This window comes from Nilaparvata lugens, chromosome 12 (genome assembly GCF_014356525.2).
Source record: "Nilaparvata lugens isolate BPH chromosome 12, ASM1435652v1, whole genome shotgun sequence".
NCBI classification, from domain to species: domain Eukaryota; kingdom Metazoa; phylum Arthropoda; class Insecta; order Hemiptera; family Delphacidae; genus Nilaparvata; species Nilaparvata lugens.
In genome coordinates this window covers 18164967-18186229 of record NC_052515.1, presented here as the reverse complement: position 1 = coordinate 18186229, position 21263 = coordinate 18164967, and the positions used below count along the sequence as shown (strand labels likewise).

The 21263-nt window shown below is 33.1% G+C and overlaps 3 protein-coding genes across 3 annotated transcripts in view; 1 reads left to right on the top strand and 2 right to left on the bottom strand.

Moving 5' to 3' along the window:
- LOC111059637 overlaps positions 1-7359 on the bottom strand; it is a 39897-nt gene extending 32538 nt beyond the window's left edge. The window contains exon 1 of the mRNA XM_039439467.1: positions 7245-7359. Coding sequence (XP_039295401.1) covers positions 7245-7255 — 11 coding nt within the window. The 5' untranslated portion in view covers positions 7256-7359. The remainder of the gene's footprint in view (positions 1-7244) is intronic.
- LOC120353842 lies at positions 2576-5140 on the top strand. The gene is made up of 2 exons (XM_039439038.1): positions 2576-2757; positions 2795-5140. Exon 2 carries the CDS (start codon positions 2850-2852, stop codon positions 3900-3902), a length of 1053 nt encoding a protein of 350 aa, XP_039294972.1. The 5' UTR covers positions 2576-2757; positions 2795-2849; the 3' UTR covers positions 3903-5140.
- Positions 7360-8125: 766 nt separating the features above from the next.
- On the bottom strand, positions 8126-9633 carry LOC111059549 (MICOS complex subunit MIC19). Its single transcript, XM_022347187.2, has 2 exons — positions 9364-9633; positions 8126-8760 (listed from the first exon to the last, which is right to left on the bottom strand). Exon 2 carries the CDS (start codon positions 8719-8721, stop codon positions 8149-8151), a length of 573 nt encoding a protein of 190 aa, XP_022202879.2. The 5' UTR covers positions 8722-8760; positions 9364-9633; the 3' UTR covers positions 8126-8148.
- Between the last annotated feature and the right edge of the window lie 11630 nt (positions 9634-21263).

Genomic DNA, 21263 nt, shown 5'->3' with positions numbered 1-21263 from the left:
TTTCGTGCTGGTATTGCACATTTTCAAGCCAAACAGGAACTGAAGTGTTTAAGGTTATGATGGTGAAATTTGGTGGGGGTGGAGGGGAGTTTTGGTGGTTAATGGAGGAGTATTTAAATGAGTTTGTCAAACAGGGTGTGGGAGGAAAAGTTGATTTGGTCATTTAGAATATTGTTTGGCTGTTGTTTGGTGTGTTTGTATATTTCAAACTGTTCTAGTACATTTAATTTTCTGTTTTTGTGGGAATAGTGGAGTATTTCGAGGTTGTTGTCTATGTCAGGGTGTGTGTGGTCAGTGGAGATAATGTGTTCTGCAAAGGTGGAATGGGAGGACAGATGGGTAATGGCTCTTGTGTGTTCTTTGAATCTTATATTGAAATTTCTAGCTGTTTTACCTATGTAGAATTTGCTGCAATCTCTACAATTTAGCTTATAAATTCCTGGTCTATTGTATTGATTTTGAGAGGTGTTGTGTGGGGACAAAAGTTTTTTCAGTGAGTTTTTTGTTCTGTATGCAACCTTGTATTTTATTTTCTTGAATGATGCTGCTATTTTGTAAGTTTTATTGTTGTGGTATGTGAGGGTGACGAATGCTGTATGATTATGTGTTGTATTTGTCAGGGTTTTGCGGATTGTTCTTGTTGTTTTTAATTTTTTGTAGTAGTTTGTCAATCATTGAGGGTTTGTATCCATTTTGTTGTGCAATATATTTTATTGTGTGCAGTTCAGTGTTGTAATCTGTGGTTGTCATTGGGATATTTATTAATCTGGATAGCATGTGGTTGTAGGCTGCAAGTTTGTGTTGGATAGGGTGATTTGAAGTGCAATGGATTGTGGTGTCGGTTGTTGTGGGCTTTCTGTATATTTTGAATGTTTTGAATGATTGGTTCTGTTTTGTGATGGTGATATCCAGTAAATTTATGCTGTTGTTGGTTTCTAATTCAAGTGTGAACATCAAATTTGGGTGTATGCGGTTGAGGTGGGTGTGTAGTGTTTCAAGTGATTGTTGGGTGGGTGTGTAGTGTTTGAGATGTTTTATTATGACCTGCATCTTTTCTGCATTCACGGGCTGGAAGAACATAGATCCAGCTTGATATTGTATTGGGAAAACATCAGCCAGTACTTGATCTTGCAAACAGTTTTCTAATTCAGATCTATTATTCTCTACTAAGAAAGTAGGCTACTTATTTATACTAATTTATATCAAATCCTTCACATCCTTTTTCGATCCTGCTTCAGAGCTTCTCAAGATCCCCTTTATTATTCCCTCCATAGACTCATCATGATTATCTTCCACTGATACTGCTTAACACGTACGTGGCCCCTCACCGATTGTGTCACAGCTTCATATTCCAAAGCCTGAGTGAGTGCCTCACTGAGGGTCAGAGAACAAGCGAGTTCAACAGCTCGCTGCATTTCTGCCTCACAAAGACCATCCAGGAATTTCCCAACTGCCAAGCTCTCATAAACTTCATAGTCCACAGATGAGTGAGCATTCCTCACAAGGCAAGCTATGTCGGTTTCAAATTCTTGGAGTGATTCATTTGGCTTCTGAACTCAGTTCTTCAATAGTGGACGATACAGTTGATCCATGTGTTGGAGGCCAAATCTCATTTCCATCAGCCTCAACAGTTGATCATTTTTTTTGTCTGTCAGCCATTGGAATAGTCTGAAGTACTGCCAGTGCATTCGGGTTTTGGTGAGGGGAACCATCAACCAATGACAAGCACATCCTCGAATCTTCTGGAGGTTTCTATGCACTGCGATTGGTCGGACGTTTCCACATCTCTAGATCTTTCAAGATTGTTCTGCCCGCCTTATATTAATGACGTATCTCCGTTGGCAGGGTAGTTGACAGACTACAGTAGTCGTATTGCTCGTTTCTTCTCTTATCGTGACAGACTTGTGATAAAGTGATAACTTAACAGACTTTTGTAGTTGCTTATGCATTCCATATTATTCTTGGTGACAGTTATTTTTTAACAGTTATTTATTTATATGAGTTAACATAAGCTTGTGTTAATTCTGTGTAATTTATTAGGTATAGTCATCAGTTTATAGTTGTTTCTAGTCTAGCTCCGTGTGTTATAGTGATGTAAGTGATAAATCTAATTAGTATGAATCGCCTGAAGTGTTTTATTAGTGCAGAAACCCGTAACTACAGTATATTAATATCACATTGCTTGAATATCGACCAGTTGAACAAGAAATCAATTAAATTTAACTGCCGTAAAATGATGTCATCTGATAGTACTGTTGTAGGTAGGTAGGTAGGGCCTACAGTATAGTAGTGAACACGAATCCAAAAACAATAATTATCAAAGCAATACTTACGATAATAATTAATACAATTCACGATATTTTATGGTTGTTAACTCCAATTTGAGTTTGAAGGTAATGAAAACGTCCAACCAAAGGTGGTTTGAAAAAATATATTTATAAAACTTTTTGAAGAACCTTCGTGGGGAATACTAGCATATAACAATGAAGGACTCCTTTTAAGAAAATTAATCTTCAATCAAAGAAAAATACTAAATCACATGTGTAATATCCAATTTTCATCAATAAAGATATACTATCTATATATAAGTTACGGAAGCCTCAGCTGACGTCTTTCACTATCTCTATGGAGATAGCTAAGATTATGATGTTGATTAAATAAACAATTATTCTTTGTCTGAGTTTGAATGAGACGTTTTATTCCTATCTACTTAACTGGTGCCGAAACCAAAATATTATCTAGTATTTTTAGTTGAAGTTAATAGAATTTTCGGATAGATTTTGAAAATGCCAAGGAGGAAAAAGGAAATTGCATCAAATATTGAAATTACCGGGAAAGAACCACCACTTATGGACGTGAAATGTCTCATGAATTTGATCGGATCAATTCAGGAGTTCCAAGAAGAGGTAAAAGAACTTAGTCTATTCTTGGAGAGAATGGATGCCATCCATTCTCAAATTATTGATAGCAATTTTGATGAATTAACAACTACAAACCTGCATTCGTTTTTCTTGTCTAGAATAAGTACATCAATTATGGTTGATTTGGGAGTATCGTTCAGTTCATCTTGGGAGGATGTTAAAAAAGCCCTTAAAGAACGTTATGCAGGTGCAAGGAAATCAGTCTCTGCAATGGCAATGAGAGTGTTGGAATTGAATCGTGATTTGGGAGAGTCAATTGGTAGTTTTGCCAATCGGTTATCACAATTGGTTAAAGAATTGAAATCGAAAGTTTTAGATTCGTGTAATACTAAAGAGGAAGGGGTATGGAGAAATAAAATCTATGAAGAGTTATCAATGGAAGTTTTGTTAAGAGCAGCTTCGGAGCGAGTATGTACGATTGTGAAAATTGCAAAACCTCAGTCTTTAGAAGAGACTATTCAAATTGTCAAAGATGAGGAGTCTTATTGGAAAGAAGCTAGTCATAGACACTCAAATTGGAGAGTGGTTGAGAATAAGAGAAGATATTCACTTAATAGTAGAACCTCTCCTGTTTATGGTAACAGATCGAACCAGAAATGGAGAACTGATGTAAAGGGATTGGTTACTAATGGGAAAGGAAATAGAAAGGAAAGAGAAGGGAAATTAGCACGAAACGAGTGTTGGGAGTGTAGGGAAGAAGGGCATTTTGCCAGAGAATGTCCTTACATTTATAGAAAGGAAGTTACCCCAAAAAAGAATTTTGGAAGAAGAGAAATCAATGCTTTGAGGAGGAAGGAAAATCGCAAAAAAAATTTGGAAGGTAGTTCTGATGGAGAGAGTTTAACTCACTCCTCAGATAGTGAAAATAGCTGTTACCGTTATGAAAGTCAATATCGAGAGAAAAATGAAAAAGACTGGCCTGAATTGAAGGAAAATAAATCAACCAAATTATCGACAAAGAAAGGTAGGAATAAAGATTGAGGATTTCGGATGAGGAATATAGGTAGCAAGGAACAAAAAGTGGATTGCAAAAAAGGAGAGCTACCTATATTTTATGTGAAGAGTTGGGATGTTTATTGCTTGTATGATACAGGATCGGACAGTACAATAATTTCGGAAGAAGCATTAATAAAAATTGATCATAGTTTGAAAATAGAAGGGTGTTCTTGTGAAATGTTAACTTTGACAGGAAGAAAAGCTTTAAAAGGGGAAGTAGATTTAAATCTGTTTGGATTGATTGGTTTTAAAAAAATTATGAGAGTTCATGTATCAACAGAAATAATGAACAAAAAGTATGATGTGATAATTGGTTGTGATATGATGAGAGATCTTGGAGCTGCTCCTATCAATATAAATGGTCAATGGATAATCAAGTTGGGGGATAGAAATTATAAATCGAAAAATTCAATTGCTAAAGAAAAACATTTACTAATGGGTTCCATTGTGAGAGGAAATTGTAATGAACAATTTATAGACAAGGAACAAGAAAAATTAGCATTCTATATGCTGGAAAAGTATAAGGACACTTTATATAATGAAGGAGAGAGTCTGACAACAACAGGGAGAGTTCAGCACTCAATTCAATTAAAGTCATCAAAACCAATATTTATAAAAGCCAGAAGGTATCCACATGCAATGAAAAAAATCATTAGAGAACACATTAAGGATATGCTAGAACAGGGCATTATAAAAAAGTCTATCTCTCCATTTTTTAATCCATTATGGGTTGTACCAAAAAAGTCTTCCCCTGGAGAACCGCCAAAACATAGGGTGGTTGTAGATTTCAGAGTTTTAAATGATCAAACAGAGTTGGAGAGATATCCCCTTCCAAGGCTAGAGGATATGATTGACAGAATGCACGGAGCTAAAGTTTTCAGCACTCTGGATCTGAAGTCGGGATACCATCAAATAAGAATGAATCCAAGGGACATGGGGAAGACAGCATTTAGCTTTGAGAGAGGACATTATGAATTTACAAGGATGCCTTTTGGGTTGAAAAACGCAGTACCAACGTTTCAAAGGCTGATGGATGAGTTTTTAGAAGACATAAATGAAGAAGCAATACAAATCTACATGGATGATATCATTGTGTTCAGCAAGAATCTCGAAGATCATAAAGCACATCTCACACAGTTATTTGAAAGAATAAGGAAGTTTGGCCTTAAGCTGTCAAAGGAAAAAACTAACTTGTGTCAATCTGAAGTGAAATTCATGGGTCATGTGATTTCGGATGGAGTTCGTCCAGACAGCCAGAAAATTAGTGCAATAAAAGACATTCCAATCCCAAAGAATTTGAAAGAGATAAAAACATTTTTAGGCATGGTCGGCTATTATAGAAAATTCATTCACAAATTTGCACAGATGACTGAACCATTAACAAACTTATTAAAAAGAGGTGTGAAGTTCCACATATCATCAGATGTTATCCAAGCAGTTGAAAAGTGTAAAGAAGCAATTTGTTCAACGCCTATACTTCAGTTTCCAGATCTTCAACAACCCTTTACATTAACAACAGATGCTAGTGGGGGCGTTATAGTACAATTGAAAGGGAATTTCTTGCTATTGTATGGTGTGTTGAGAATTTTAGACCATACCTTTACGGAAATGAATTTGTGCTAAGAACAGATCACATGCCACTTTTATGGATGAATAAGCTGAAAGAAACATCCGCCAGGATAACCAAGTGGGAAGAAAAATTGGCTGTTTACTCATTCAAAATTCAACACATTAAAGGAGTAGATAATGTAGTTGCTGATTGTTTATCTCGGAATATAAATCCTCTACAAGTGAAGCAAATTAATTTGGAAGTGATGGAAAATTGCATCATAAATGATAAACGTAATCAAATAATTCTTGAAAGACAAAACTTTGGAGGTATAACAAAAACTACCCATCGTTATGGCCCAATTCATACTTATACAATTACAATTGGCCCTCAGGCGACAGATGATGAACTGAAACATACAATAAAGCAGTTGATGGTAAGGGGGAAACTTTATTTTATATTTTCCAAGGAAAAAGATTTTATTGATAAAATTAAGAGCTTTCATAAAGATGAATGCTGGGACTCAAAAATACACTTGATAATTTGTGATAGACAAGTTAAAACAGTTGAAGATAGAAGAGAACAACAAGAAGTTGTAGAACAATATCACATTGGAAGGACCAACCATAGAGGGGAAAAGGAAACGTTGCAACACCTGAAACGGCAGTATTATGGGCTGAATATGGCCAAAACAATAAGAAATGTGCTGGGAAAGTGTGCAGCATGCAATATAGCAAAATATGACAGAAAGCCTTACAAGACGCCTCAGATGGTCACACCTACTCCCGCAAGACCAGCAGAAATAATTCAAGTTGACATTTTCTATTACAATAAACTGAAGTATCTTACTACAATCGATTGTTTTACAAGGCTTGCTTCTGCATGGATTTTAAAGAATAAAACAGCCAAGTGCATGGAACAAAATTTACTAGCATTTTTTGGGCTCTTCAATACCCCCAACATGTTGTTAATGGATAAAGGAAAAGAATTCGACAACAATCGGATCAAAAAACTTTTAGAGGAACTTGGTATTGACAGCCACTTCACTACAGTAGGACATCCGCAATCTCATGGAATGATGGAACGTTTACATAGCACGCTAACTGAACATTTGCACTTATTAGAAGTTGATAGAAACATCTGTGGGGAAGAAGCAATGGCAAGAGCTATTCTGGCATATAATAGTAGCATACATTCTTCAACAAATTTTTCACCATTTGAGTTAGTTGAGCATCCAGAGGAGCATAGAGAAGTGGAGAGAAAAATCATGAACGAGAAAGTTCGGAGGACAAAAAAGTATAATTTGGAGGTGGCTGAAGACATGAATAAAAAAAAGTAGGTGACATAATCTTCAAGAAAAATCATCACAAGAGAACGAAATCGGATCATAGATTTGTTGGACCATATGAAGTGATTGATCTACTACATAGGAACCGGAGTGGAGGTAAAAAAGCAACACAACAATGGACGAGGTAGATATGAAATTGTGCATTTGAGTGAGATTAGAAGATCGAAAAGGAACTATAATGAAGATGAGTAAGGAAAGATTTCCAAAATGTTTTTATTATGTTGTTTTCCATGTTTTGTTTTTATGAGTTCTATTTACATCTCTATAATAGAGATAGGTAGTAAAGACTGGAGGGGGGTAGTTACGGAAGCCTCAGCTGACGTCTTTCACTATCTCTATGGAGATAGCTAAGATTATGATGTTGATTAAATAAACAATTTATTATTCTTTGTCTGAGTTTGAATGAGACGTTTTATTCCTATCTACTTAACTTATATCCATCTTAAGCTTCCTCAGGTAACTTTGGAAATTAGACAGTTTCTATTGCTGAACCGTGTATAATATAACACCTTAAAATTCAATATCAGAAATCATTGATAATAAACTCACTATCTAATGTTGAACACAAATCCAGAATTTATCAGTGTAGGTAACCAGGTACCTAACTGATAGAAAACTGATCCAAATTCGATCAAAAATATAAAATTATCACATCGACATTAATCATGTACCTCACGTTCTGGTACAATTGAACTCATAATTCATTGCATATCATAAAATACCGTAATAAATTCATTTTTCCAACGAAAATTGAATTTTCTCCAACAATAAAAAAGAAGAAGATTCTACCTGTAACATGATTAATGATCACCAATACAATAAAAAATATTGTAAAGCAAGCCTCAAGACCAAAATAAATTGAATTTGAAATTAATATCTCAATGTAATTCTTGTTGAGTATTAACTCTCAGCAGCTATACGGTTTTGACAATTTTTCCTTTGTAGTTCTTGGCTATTGAAATCAGAATATCAGGTAGTCAATTTAAATGGCACCTATTCTTACTTTCTTAGTTAAAGATTAATGACTAGTGAAAAACTGATTATTCTTTGGATGAATGTTGAGCGACATCATATAATTCTTGTACGAATCATATTATTTTGAAATATTGAAATGATGCTTAAATCGAGAAGAGCGAAGTAATCAAAATGTTGGTATCACATAATTTCAAAAATAAAAAATTGAATTGGATTTCAATAATGGTCATAATCAAAAGCTACTCAGTGACATGGTCATTTTATGCATACTTCATTTTTATTCAATATTGTATTATAGATATCCACCTTAACAACAATGAAATAATGTATAAATAATTCATTTTTTCGTATAATTGGTTTTATTTCTTCTCCATTACATCACATCTAGCATTATCCAAACATTTCATGTATTCCTGTACAATTTCTGAGCAAACCAGTGTTTCTGTTTTATTTTTCTGATAGCATTTCAAAACCTTCTCCTTGAAATCCTTACAAGGAACCGCGTTTTTTTTCTTTTGTTCCTTAGGGCTGTTATCCTTGACTGCTTTCTGATACTCCTCTATGTAATCACTGTAGATTTTATCGTGTTTTTCTTTCAGATTCTGAATTTTCTTGTCCCAGTTTTCCTTGTTGGTTTTCAGCATTTGCACGTGCTGAAGGTTGAGTTCTTTTTCGGAGAGCTCATTTTTCATTTTGGGTATTTCTTTGGTGGATTTGACATCGCCATCTTTGTATTCATCTTTATCTTCGCTTTCATTCTCAGATACTCCAATATTAGAATTGTCAACCTTCTCCAAACTTATTTCTGGAGTTTGATGATTAGGGTTGTTGATTTTTTTAACTTTTATTGTTTGTGGAAAAGATGAATTCTCTTTTAGATCCTCGTCATTTTCAATTGATATTTTACGAGTTGAGCTTTCAGTTGATCCCATTTTTGAATGAATTATTTTGATGTTGCTCTAAGCTATTATCTGTAATGGAAGCAATTATCTTAATTGTATTTACCGTACTTCACAAATCAATTCTCTAACAATGTGTGAACACTCGTTTGAAAATGTAAATAGCCTAGTATTCCATTTCTGATCAGTAAAAAATTATTTAAGCAGTCCTCCAACTGTCTTGATTTTGTATTATTATTGTTCTACACAAATCTTACACCAAAAATGGGCATCATTACTAAATAAAATAGAGATAGACTCATCCATATATAGATTTATTATTCAAATATTTATATTATTACCAGGGTTTATTTGGAAATATTGTAATTTATTACTCTAAATTGGAAATAGGAATATTTTTCGGGCGTATGTGCTCTACTCTCACACTCAAATGATTTTGGTACTTGCATGCAGGCTTGCTAATATTGATGATTACCTACACCTAATGTAAAAAATACAATAAATAATAATATAATCAAAATTTCAATTACATAGACCCACAGCGTTACTTTTGAACAATGTTGATTATTACAACTATTCCTAATATCGTATTCAAAATAAACAGAAAAATAATGTGATAAAAATTGAATTACAAAGATCCACAGCATTACTATTGTTTTAAATTATTCATCATACCTTCTACAAATTCATGATATCATATCATTAACCTCCAAAATCACTTGTCATAGGATGTTTTGGTAAATTCAATTAATATATAACTCAATATATTCTCATATGAAGCACATTTGAAGTAGTGTTTGTATATTGAAGTAATTATACTTTGCAATTATGAAAAGAGAATTTTAAATATTTTGGGTGATGAAATCCTAAAGTTTATTGTGTGTGCTTGTGATTATGTTTATGTAAAGAGACTTAGAGACTCTTTAGAAGATAATTTAAGCATGTGGGTATTATTTTTAAGAACACGTGATTGAAGTAAAACAGGGGTGCTTATCCAAACCAAGCCCATGGAACTACATAGAACAATACTCCCCTCCTAAATTTGGGGAAAAAATCTGCTTCTAGCTGCCCCCCCCCCTCCCCCAATAATTTCATTGATATCCCAAAACATTTTGCCTGTATTCATTAAAAGATCAGCTAGTCTTTCTGGTACTCCCATGCAAGATAAAATTCAACAATAGATACAACGCATAAACATGATTAAAAAAATATTTATCAACAACTTTTAATAATAATAATTTAATTTCTCATTTTGCCATAATATTTTTATAATTTTGCAATGAGTGTCATAATTTGCATTCTCAAGTATAATGTATACTATACGAGAAATACATAGATTAGTTAATGATTAGAATATTCTTATAATGTAAATTTCTGTGATTATCATAAATAAGAAGTGTTTACATAACCTCATTCAGATAACTTCTATCAAAGTTAGATAGAGAAACAGTTTTGAGTTTATCCAGTTGGTCTTCTCCTAATCATTAATTTGATGTAGTGGTGATTGTAAAAATGAGATAAATAAATTCAATTCAATTCAATTCAATTCAATTTTGTCTTTATTCATTAAATAATGTACAAGTACATATGAATAGTGTCAAAGATTTTACAACTCTAGGGCTAGGCTATCTCTAGACTACAAAGAAATTTATAATTTATTTAAAAATTAGCGTCAAACTCATATAACGAATACAACGATAAGTTCACCAGATATTCCTTCAAGTTCTTTCTAAATATTTGAGAATCTTCTAATACTCTTAAACTAGTTGGTAGCTTCAGAAAATATTTCTCTCCTCTGTAAATTGTTTTTTTCTCAAAGATATGTAATCTGTGTCTTTCTGTAATTCGACCGAAACGCGTATTATAATTGTGTGTATTATTCCTTAAGTTTGTACCAGCAATGTTCTTGAAGAAGATAATAACATCAAAAATGTATTGGCCATAAACTGTCAAGATTCCAAGTTGTGAGAACGCTACTTTTACTGAGTCAATTCTATCGAGGTTGAGCATGATTCTTATAGCTGTTTTCTGCTGTTTGAGGATTTTATCAAGATTATTCTTACTAGTACTGCCATAAATACATAGACCGTAAGCTAGATGCGCATGTATTACGGAGTGGTATATTGATTTCAGTGTCTGTATACTACATAAATTAGACATTCTACGCAAAGCATACAGACCTGGGGATATTTTTTTTATAACTTGGCAAACATGATCATCCCATGAAAGATTGCTATCTATTAACAAGCCTAGAAATTTTGTTCTCTCTTCTGACTCTAGAAGCTCGTTATTCACTGCTATGCTTGGGCATAATTCATTCCTACTCTGCCTAGTCATAAAAGGGACAACTATAGATTTGCTTGAGTTCAATAATAGATTCCGGCTATTCAAATATTCATTAATCGAGGACAGGCCTATAGCAGATGAGAGCTCCACATCTTCAGTCGATTTTCCAGTAAAGATTATATTGGCATCATCCGCATATAGGCATACAGAGGCTTGCGGTGGAACCACATTGGGCATACCCCTGATATAGCACAGGAATAATAGCGGACCCAAAATTGACCCTTGGGGTACTCCATATTTTAAACTTTTCAGGTCAGAGCGATAGCTTCTCTTACATATATGGTTACTGTTCTCTTGAGTATGCTCTATTTCTACAAATTGCTGTCTACCAATTAAATAAGATGAGAACCAAGTAAGCTCCTTTCCATGTACTCCTAAATCCTCTAGCGAATGTAACAGAACAACGTGAAGTACACTGTCAAATGCACGAGTCATGTCCAGAAATGTGCCAACAACTTTCTCTCCTTTATCTATATTATTAATTATTGTATTTATGAAATCCACTCCTGCTGTAATTGTTGATTTTTTTGAACGAAAGCCATGTTGTTCTGTGTCCAATAGATTATTTATTTCTAAGTACTCCATCAATTGAATATAAACCACTCGTTCAATAATTTTTGAAAATACTGACAATAATGCTATCGGCCTATAACAACCAGGATCTGTGATACTACCTTTTTTAAATATTGGGAAGACTCTAGCTATCTTCAGTTTGTTAGGAAAATGGCCTGATATTAGGGAGGAATTTACAATATGTGCTAGTGGTTTGATTATTGCTGGTAAAACTTTTTTGACAACTGTCATTGGAATGTCATCCGGACCAGAAGAGTGTTTGTTTTCAAATGACATTACTATTTTTATTAATTGACTCTCGCTAATAGGATTGAATCTAAATCTTAAGGAAGTTTGACAACCTTGTAAAACTGGTACATATACAGGTATCGAACTTTTAGGAATATTCGGAATTACAAAATTGTCAACTGCTGTAACGAAAAAATCATTAAAAATATTGCTAACACAATGAGGGTCCGTTGAAAGTGCACCATTACTTATTACACCTAAATTAGAATTATTCTTTTTACTCTTACCCACCTCAGCATTAATAATTTTCCAAGCTATTTTGTTCTTGTTTTTGGAATCCATTATTTTTTTATCAAAGTATTTCTGTTTATTTTTTTGTATCATAAGTTTGAGAGCTTTTCTATTATTTTTTATTTGAATCTTTAAATTTTCTCTTTTAGTTCGTCTATGTAAATTTTCCAACTCTAATAATTCATTTTTTTTATCAATCACCTCAGTACTCATCCTAATCTTGCTGTTATTATCCTTTTTATATCTTAGTATCTTTGGGAAATGAATGTTGAAGTAATGTGAAAATACTGAGATGAAGACATCATATTTTTCATCAACTGGTGATTGATAAATCTCCATCCAATTCAGATTTGCTAATTCTCTATAAAATACTTCCAAATGACTTTCATCAAATCTACGATAAAATTTCCTAGTTGGTTTATCAAGAACGCCACTCACACCCCGGATCTCAAGCAGTTGCGCATCATGATCCGATATGTGAGTGATGATGCTCGATGCATTTAAACTATCGTCAACAATGTTCGTAATAAAGTTATCTATTGCTGTTTCGGATGTGGTTGTTATTCTTGTTGGAAAATCAATCATGTAAATCATATTATGCATTTTGAGAACATTCATTAACTTATTATAAGTATTATTTTTCTCTAAAACATTGATATTTATGTCTCCTGCTAAAATAACTTTCTTATATTTTTTACATAAAATTTCAAGTAGAATTTCTAGCTTCTCCAAGAATGGATCCAAAAAACAATGCTGAGGAGTTCTGTATAAGCAAGCCATTACAAAATTTAAACCATCAAGAGTGAATTCAGTAACACAGCATTCAAACTCTTTTTCAGTTGTTATTGACAAAATAGCTGGTAACTTTACAGATTTACACTTGGAAAATATTTTATTATGTACTAGGATCATGACCCCACCTCCAGTACTCTCTAGTCTAGAAAAGCTTGAGCTTATCTGATATTTCGGAACATTGAGTATTTCTATTTCAGAATTTGACATTTTGTGTTCTGAAATCGCTACTATGTCAGGCTCTAACTCATCTAAATTGATATTTAACATTTCCAAGCGTGATGGTAGGTGTTGTACATTTTGATGTAATATGGAGACCTTATCAACATTTGTTCTATTTTTATTCATTGGAATTTGACGAGGAAAAGTAGATATCTTACCATAACAAATATCTTTGGATTCATATGTGGGAATGATTGGGTTAAAATCTGGATGTAGATTGTCAAGAGGAGAGTCACTGTCAAAAACTAGATTTGAGCGAGAAGTATTGTAAATTTCAGTTACCTCGGTATCACTTATGTCAATTAAACTAAAAAAGAACTATAGAGAGGAATAGCTGGAGTCGATTTTCTATACAGGAAGTTATTACGCACGCATCCAATTATACTATCACAGATCATTTTCTTACCTAATTTATTGAGATGCAGACCATGAGATGTGTGGAATCTCCTACCCAGATGACTCATATCAATAAATAGATATGAATGATAAATTAAATAAATAAAATGAATGAATAGATATCAGAAAAGTGAACTGATGGTAAGATTCACGTCATTGTTGTAAAATTACCGTTTTTACCACCTTCTATAATATTACCTCACTGTGGTTATTCAAGTTATCCAGGTACCTATATCATTCTGATAGTATTAGTTTGATTCTTATGATAATAATAAATCACTCAAGGTAAATGAATAAATTAATCAATAAAATAATAAATTACTTATTGTATCTTGAAAAATATTACATCTTCACAATTTTTATAATGAATATAACTCCTTCATAATAATTATAGTGTCCAAACAATAAATTTAACATTGTTTTGGAGTTGGAAAAGGATGAAGACATCAGCTTTGTCCGACGACAGATAAGGATAGCCAACCAATGTTGATAATGTTGATTTCACTCTAGTCATCTTTAATAATTTTTTTCTAGTAAATTAAATATCTCAGTTTGTGTTTTTCCTAAAATTTTAGAATATAACTTTATATTATGTATGGTAGTTAAAGAACTACAGTCTATATAGGTAACTGCTATATAGTTACTGTAGTTAGTAGTGCAACACTTACTAGAACATAGCCTATACTCAAGTGCAACATTTTATTCCAAGGGAAAAATGAGAAGTAAATAAATCCTTACTACAGTAGCTCTACAACCTTCAATCTCAATATCTGAAAATTTATTTTTAGACCATCGAAAAAAACATTCTCGAGAATGAAATGGGCTATACTTAATGATTATTTTCAATAAGAATGCAGTTTACATCAGACAGTTATTTATTTTTTTATTCGCAAATTTACAATAGAAGCAATAAGAGGTAAAAATAACCCAAATATGCTCCCTTTGACATAGTACTAGACAAATACCGTACAATGTACAGTTCACATTCAAAACAAAAATTGATAGTCAACTAACGTTTTAAAAAGAACTACAATATTTTGGAAAAAAAAATTCAATTGATATTGAAAAATGAGGATAAGTGAAAAAGAAGGTGAGTGGGAATGGACATGAAGTGTTGATAACAGCAAGCATGAAAGAGATGAGGATGATGCGGTGTTGATGATGATGATGATAAATAACGCCAATGAACAACTATGACAATGAAATAAAAATTAGGAGGCTATGACACAAAGTATCGGTACAGTAAGTATCTATGACACAATAAGAGGACAGTAAATTGAATTGTATTTAAATGAAACAGACGGAAAACTATAAATTGTAATGCTATTGATGGTGACTGGAAAATTAATGTGCAAAAATTTTGTCGGTGCATTTGTATTTTCAGTTATCCTAATTTCGTCTCAGAAGCAGTGTTGTGTGCCTTAAACTTGATGGGCAATTTGAAAACACATCCATTCCACCACCATGTCCATTCAACAATCTTAGCACGTGATTGAGGGGGGAAATAATTATGCACCAACTGTTCTACACCTTTAAACTAGAAACGGTAGCCTATAGGCTACTGGTATCAACTATATCCTATTCTATGAAGAGCATTGAATCGGCAACGCTGTTCTTCTATCATTCCCTAATACCATTATAAGGCTAGTTTCACACTCATTCGGTTCGTTTCGTTTTCGGCAAATTCCGATAAGTGTGAAACGATGATTCGGTACCGAATAGCAACCGCATAGCACCAAACGCCCCCTCGACACAAATAGGTTTCATCATATTCTAATTCGTTACTAGGGAAACAGGGAAAAACAAAGTCTTTTACAAACGCTTGCCTTTTTACTTTCCTTACCCATGGTAATAGGGCAATTACGTATTACCATGGGTAAGGTAAGTATTGCTTTCCGAAAAAAATTAAGGTACCCCAATTCACAAATTTCTATAAGTTTCAAGGTCTCCTGAGTCCAAAAAAGTGGTTTTTGGGTATTGGTCTGTATGTGTGTGTGTATGAGGAGTGTATGACTGTATGTGTGTCTGTGCAGGCCTACAGGTACACGATATCTCATCTCCCAATCAACGGAATGACTTGAAATTTGGAACCTGAGGTCCTTACACTATAAGGATCCGACACGAACAATTTCAATCGAATGCAATTCAAGATGGCGGCTAAAATGGTGAAAATGTTGTCAAAAAATAGGGTATTTCGCGATTTTATCGAAAACGACTCCAACGATTTCAATTAAATTTATAGCGAAAAAAGCCATTGATAAGCTCTATCAACTGCCACAAGTCCCATATCTGTAAAAATTCCAGGAGCTGCCCAATCTATGCAAAGTACGATTTTGGATTTCCAATTATCAGGCTTCAAATACAATTCAAACAAAAAAATTCAAGTGGATAAGATTGAGCATGAAAATCTCTACAACTAATGTTCAGTAACATTTTCACCTATAATTGAAAATAAGCTCGAAATTCGAGGAAATGTGATTATTCAATTGCAAACTGTTGATTCTATTAAATCATTCACTATGAAGTGATAGCAGACTATAGTGTGTCTCCAGCGCGTTATTGTCCTGTCACCAGCTGGCTCAGATCTTTGAATAGTAGACTTGTTATGCGCGGTAACACTAGCGACAGGTGATCAATTTTCATAACGGCAAGGAAAGTTGTGTGAGTGCGTCACACCAGATTTTTTGTTTTTATTTTAACCTAATATCGTGATTGAGTTATCTGTTTCAAAATTTTCCAAGTCAAAATAATATGGTCAATTCATTTATGTTAGTTCACAGGAACATTTTTTTCTCAATGAATAGTTTGCTAAAAAAAATCTGTTGTGGCACACTCACACAACTTTCCTTGCCGTTATGAAAATTGATCACCTGACGCTAGTGTTCCCGCACATCTCAAGTCTACTATTCAAAGATTTGAGCCAGCTGGTGACAGGGCAATAACGCTGGAGACACACGAGGTCTGCTATCTCTTCATAGTGAATCATTTAATAGAATCAACTGCTGCTAACAGTTTGCAATTGGTTAGTCACATTTTCTCGAATTTCGAGCTTATTTTTTAATTTTAGGTGAAAATGTTGCTGAACATTAATTGTAGAGATTCTCATGCTCAATCTTTTCCATTCGGAATTTTTTGTTTAAATTGAATCTGAAGCCTTGATAATTGAGAATCTAAAATCAAACTTTGCACAGATGGGGCGGAGCTCCTGAAATTTTTACAGATATGGGACTTGTAGAAGTTGATAGAGCTTATCAATGACTATTTTATGTATAACTTTAATAAAAATCGTTGGAGCCGTTTTCGAGAAAATCGCGAAATACTCTTTTTTTGACAACATTCTCGCCATTTTTGCCGCCATCTTGAATCGCATTTTATGGAAATTGTTCGTGTCGGATCCTTATATTGTAAGGACCTTATCACGTTTCAAATTTCAAGTCATTCTGTTGATTGGGAGATGAGATATCGTGTACACAGACGCACATACACTCATACAGTACACACACACACACACACACACACACACACACACACACACCACACACACACACACCACACACCACACACACACACACACACACACACACACACACACACACACACACACACCACACACACACACACACACACACACACACACACACACACACCACACACACACACATACAGACCAATACCCAAAAACCACTTTTTTGGACTCAGGGGACCTTGAAACGTATAGTAGAAATTAAGAAATTGGGGTACCTTAATTTTTTTCGGAAAGCAATACTTTCCTTACCTATGATTATAGGGCAAGGAAAGTAATATGAAATATAAATTAAAACTCAGGGAGAATTTTTATTTTTATATATTTTTTTATTTTTCCACAAGTATTAGGCCTACATGATTTCATCAATGGAGAGAAGAGATGAAGTTTATATAGGACTATGTGTCAAAACAAGGAACAAATTTTCAAATGTAATATTACAATTGTTAACTTTTTGAGAGCAAAAATAATGAAATAGGTTGAATATTAATAAAGAAAAGAATTTTTTTATTTGTGACTGCAGTAGTTTTAGTATTGTCAACTTTTCACAAGCATGGGAATAACTTTGGGCCAGATTTAAGAGAAGTGTATTATTTATTTATTTTCATTTATTTAACAAGGACAAATATAAACTGTCATGAAATGATTGGGAATGAAAAAACAGGCTCATAGTCCAATCTCATATTTTTCACAATAAAAGTAGATAAATAAAATAAATTATGATGATTCAATAACACAGGATTAATAAATTATGTAATGATAGCAATATACTAGGTATTCTGATAACATTTCAAATCAGTGTGGGAGTTTCAGAAATGATGCAAAGAAATCTATGAAGAAACATTATATCAATTGTATTATAATTATGATCATATGATAAGCAAACAGTAAAATATGCTAAATAATAATTATTTTATAATTATAAATTATATAAACAATAATACACATATAATTATACACATAAAATTATTTTATAATTGTAAATTGAACGATTATTAAATTTATTTGAAATGGGAAGATTTCAAAAATTAATTACAATTCAGCTGATAGCAATATCATATTTTTCAAAATAAAAGTAGGTACCTAAAATAAATTATGTCATCTCATGATGATAACACAGAATTATTAATCATTATTGTAAAGCTATGTTTACACAAAATTCATTAAATGTTTATTTTTTCGTACTTATAGATTCTATTAGATTATAGTATTATACTATTAGATTCTATTAGTATTATATGCTGCTACTTACACTAAATTTATATTATACATTATACATAAAATGTATGATACGCCTACCTACATAATATACAGTATACAAATTATGATAAATATACTATATTTATTATATGCTGATGCTTAACAGTTAGTTTAGAGTTCACTGGCTATAACCCAAGAATAGTGTATGGTACAGAATAGTATAGCTATAGTGAGGTCCACCTTATAATGGCAGTCGATAAAGATAGAAGAATAGCTATGCCGATTCTCTGCATTAAATTATTATATTTCTACACTGTCAAAAACATAATTGGCATCGTTGTAGACCTAGAAAAGGATAGTACCACCGGCTTTGTCAAATGATAGACAAGGATAGCAAAACCAAAGTTGATCAAATACTGTCATTATAACGTGGACCTCACTATATACACTATCCTTGGCTATTAATAACCCTGGTGTGTAGATGGTTCGCCGGAGTTCCGCCTGCACTGAAAGCCACCACTCACAAAAAAATGGTCAGTTTTTACGGACGCCCCCTAAGTGGAACAGTGAAAGACAAACTGGGTCCATTCCTATTTTACATCTATCATTTTTTGGCAGCAATGAACCTGTATTCCTCCACAGAGAAGATTCCTCCTACTCTGTGATTCCTCTTAGTTTGTAGTAACATGAAAAAGGCTGAAAAGTAAATAGGCCTATTAAAAGTGTTCATTATAGGAGTTATCACTAGTTTTAGTAATATTCTTATATTGGGGAATTCCATCATATTCAGGGAATCAAATTTATGAAAACATAATGTTGATATAATTTTTCTCTTAAATCTTCTTCTAGTATCTAACTATATTGGAAACAAAACTGAGATATTTATAGGCTCAGATATAATATGCTCAGATCAGAGAAGGTGGTCAATTTGCGTTACGGTATCTATTTTATAGGTTAGTGATTCTAATATTATTCATGTTCATCATCCTGGCTCTACTCAACAAAAAAATCTATTGACTGAACTGTTGACTGCTTGACCAGATACTCAAAATTGATAATTGATAAATGATGAATAAAATGGAATACTATTCATTACTTATACAAACGTTAATATTATTTTGAAATAAAATTATTATTCATATTATCTGCCATACTGGTACATTATAAATAAGAAACTAGGTACCCCACTGTATAGGGACTCCTTATGTATGAATGCATGATTAAAATGATGTAGCATGTTAAATTATTTGACTTACGAGTGATTTCTATCCTTCTATTGCATAGGCAGGAGCTGTATATAGTACCTTTTCCAGGAATAGTGATGATAGAAGAATAAAAATTTTATCACTACGAAATTCTTGTTCAATTTTTTGTGCATTTTATTGGAAGTTCAAGGTATCCTTGAGGTCAAGAAAATCTAATGCATTTAGATTCAAAGCAGTTTGCTGGACCCTGCAAGTTACATTTTGATTTTGTGTAATTGAACTTGGCGGTTAAACTGGAAAGCAGTTTGTACCAGCAGAAGTACTGTATCAGAAACCAAAAATATTCACATTCAGCTATAACAGTCTGATGGCTTTAAAGCTATTGCTATTCAACTAAAACCCTAAAATTGAATAAATGAATAGAACCCAACAATGGATTTCAACTGGTACAGTAAATATAAGTTATATTCAATTCAATTCAATTTATTTTTTCCTTCTGAATACAATTCAAGCAGTTACATACAATCTAGAGCAATAAAGTTTATACAATTCAAGAAATGATATAATATACATACAAAAAACAAACAACAAAATATAGAACTATACTAAACAATAGAACTCTTGAGCTATCACAATAATTTTATTCTTGTATAAAATTCTTGTATCAGATAGGAAAGAGCTTACATAGGCAACAAAGGCCTGTGCATAAGCTTGAGTTATTGTAACAATATGTGTTATATCTATAATTATAAAGAGAGATCTCAATTTTTATTAGAGATCTAAACTACATTAAAATAATTTTCAATTATGAAACTATAATCCCCGTGCATTAAGAAGGGATAAAAAAAGTGGAAAACTGAATTATAAATAACTTTAATTTAGAAATAAAAGATGATGAAAACCAAGGAATAACGAGGAAGGCTACAATTTAAATAACAAATCCAAGTCAGGAAAACAGATCAGACAAGCATGACAGAACTGAAAAAAAAATCTCTCTGAAGGCGCCCAAATTGAATCAAACACGTGCACCCCCAGTAACAATGAGTGAGACGGCATTATCCTCACTGATATCAAACAGCCAGTTCTTCAAGTGCCACTTGAACGCAGAGTTCGAAACTACATCCAACAATCTATTCTGGTTGGAACGGAGAAGGAAATTTCGGAATAAAATATGAGGAATGTAAAAGCAATTTGTCATTGAAAACGATCTTGTTTGTTGTATTGTGTTTATACCTACTGCTGATGCATATCTTGTATTGTATGAATGTTCTGTAGGAGTAGATATTGAATGGGAATTATTATAGATGTAGATCAACAGATCTTTTATGGAAAGTTTTCTCAGTGACAAAACTCTGGACTCACTAAAAAGTAACACAGAGGAATATCTTCTATTCTTTTTTAAACCTGCCTTAAGAATTGATTTCTGAACAGTCTCCAATCTGCTAATGTGCACCTGGTAGGCAGCACCCCAGGCCAGTATACCATATGATAGCAATGACTGGACGAAGGCATGATATATCTGTCTAATTTCCCTGGCATTTAAAACATCACTGAGACACCTGAATGCATATATATATATTTTCTTAATTTAGTCAATAAGAAGTTGGTATGTTCTGCCCATCTCACTCTCGAATCAAACACCACCCCCAGATACTTATAAGAAGAAACTCTCTGTATCACTTCACAAGAACAAGCATTCCTCTCATCAACTCCACATTTGTGAATTTTCAATGGATGTCAATTGGAATCTGAGTTATTACTTAGACTAATGGGCATAAACTTGGTTTTTGCAATATTAA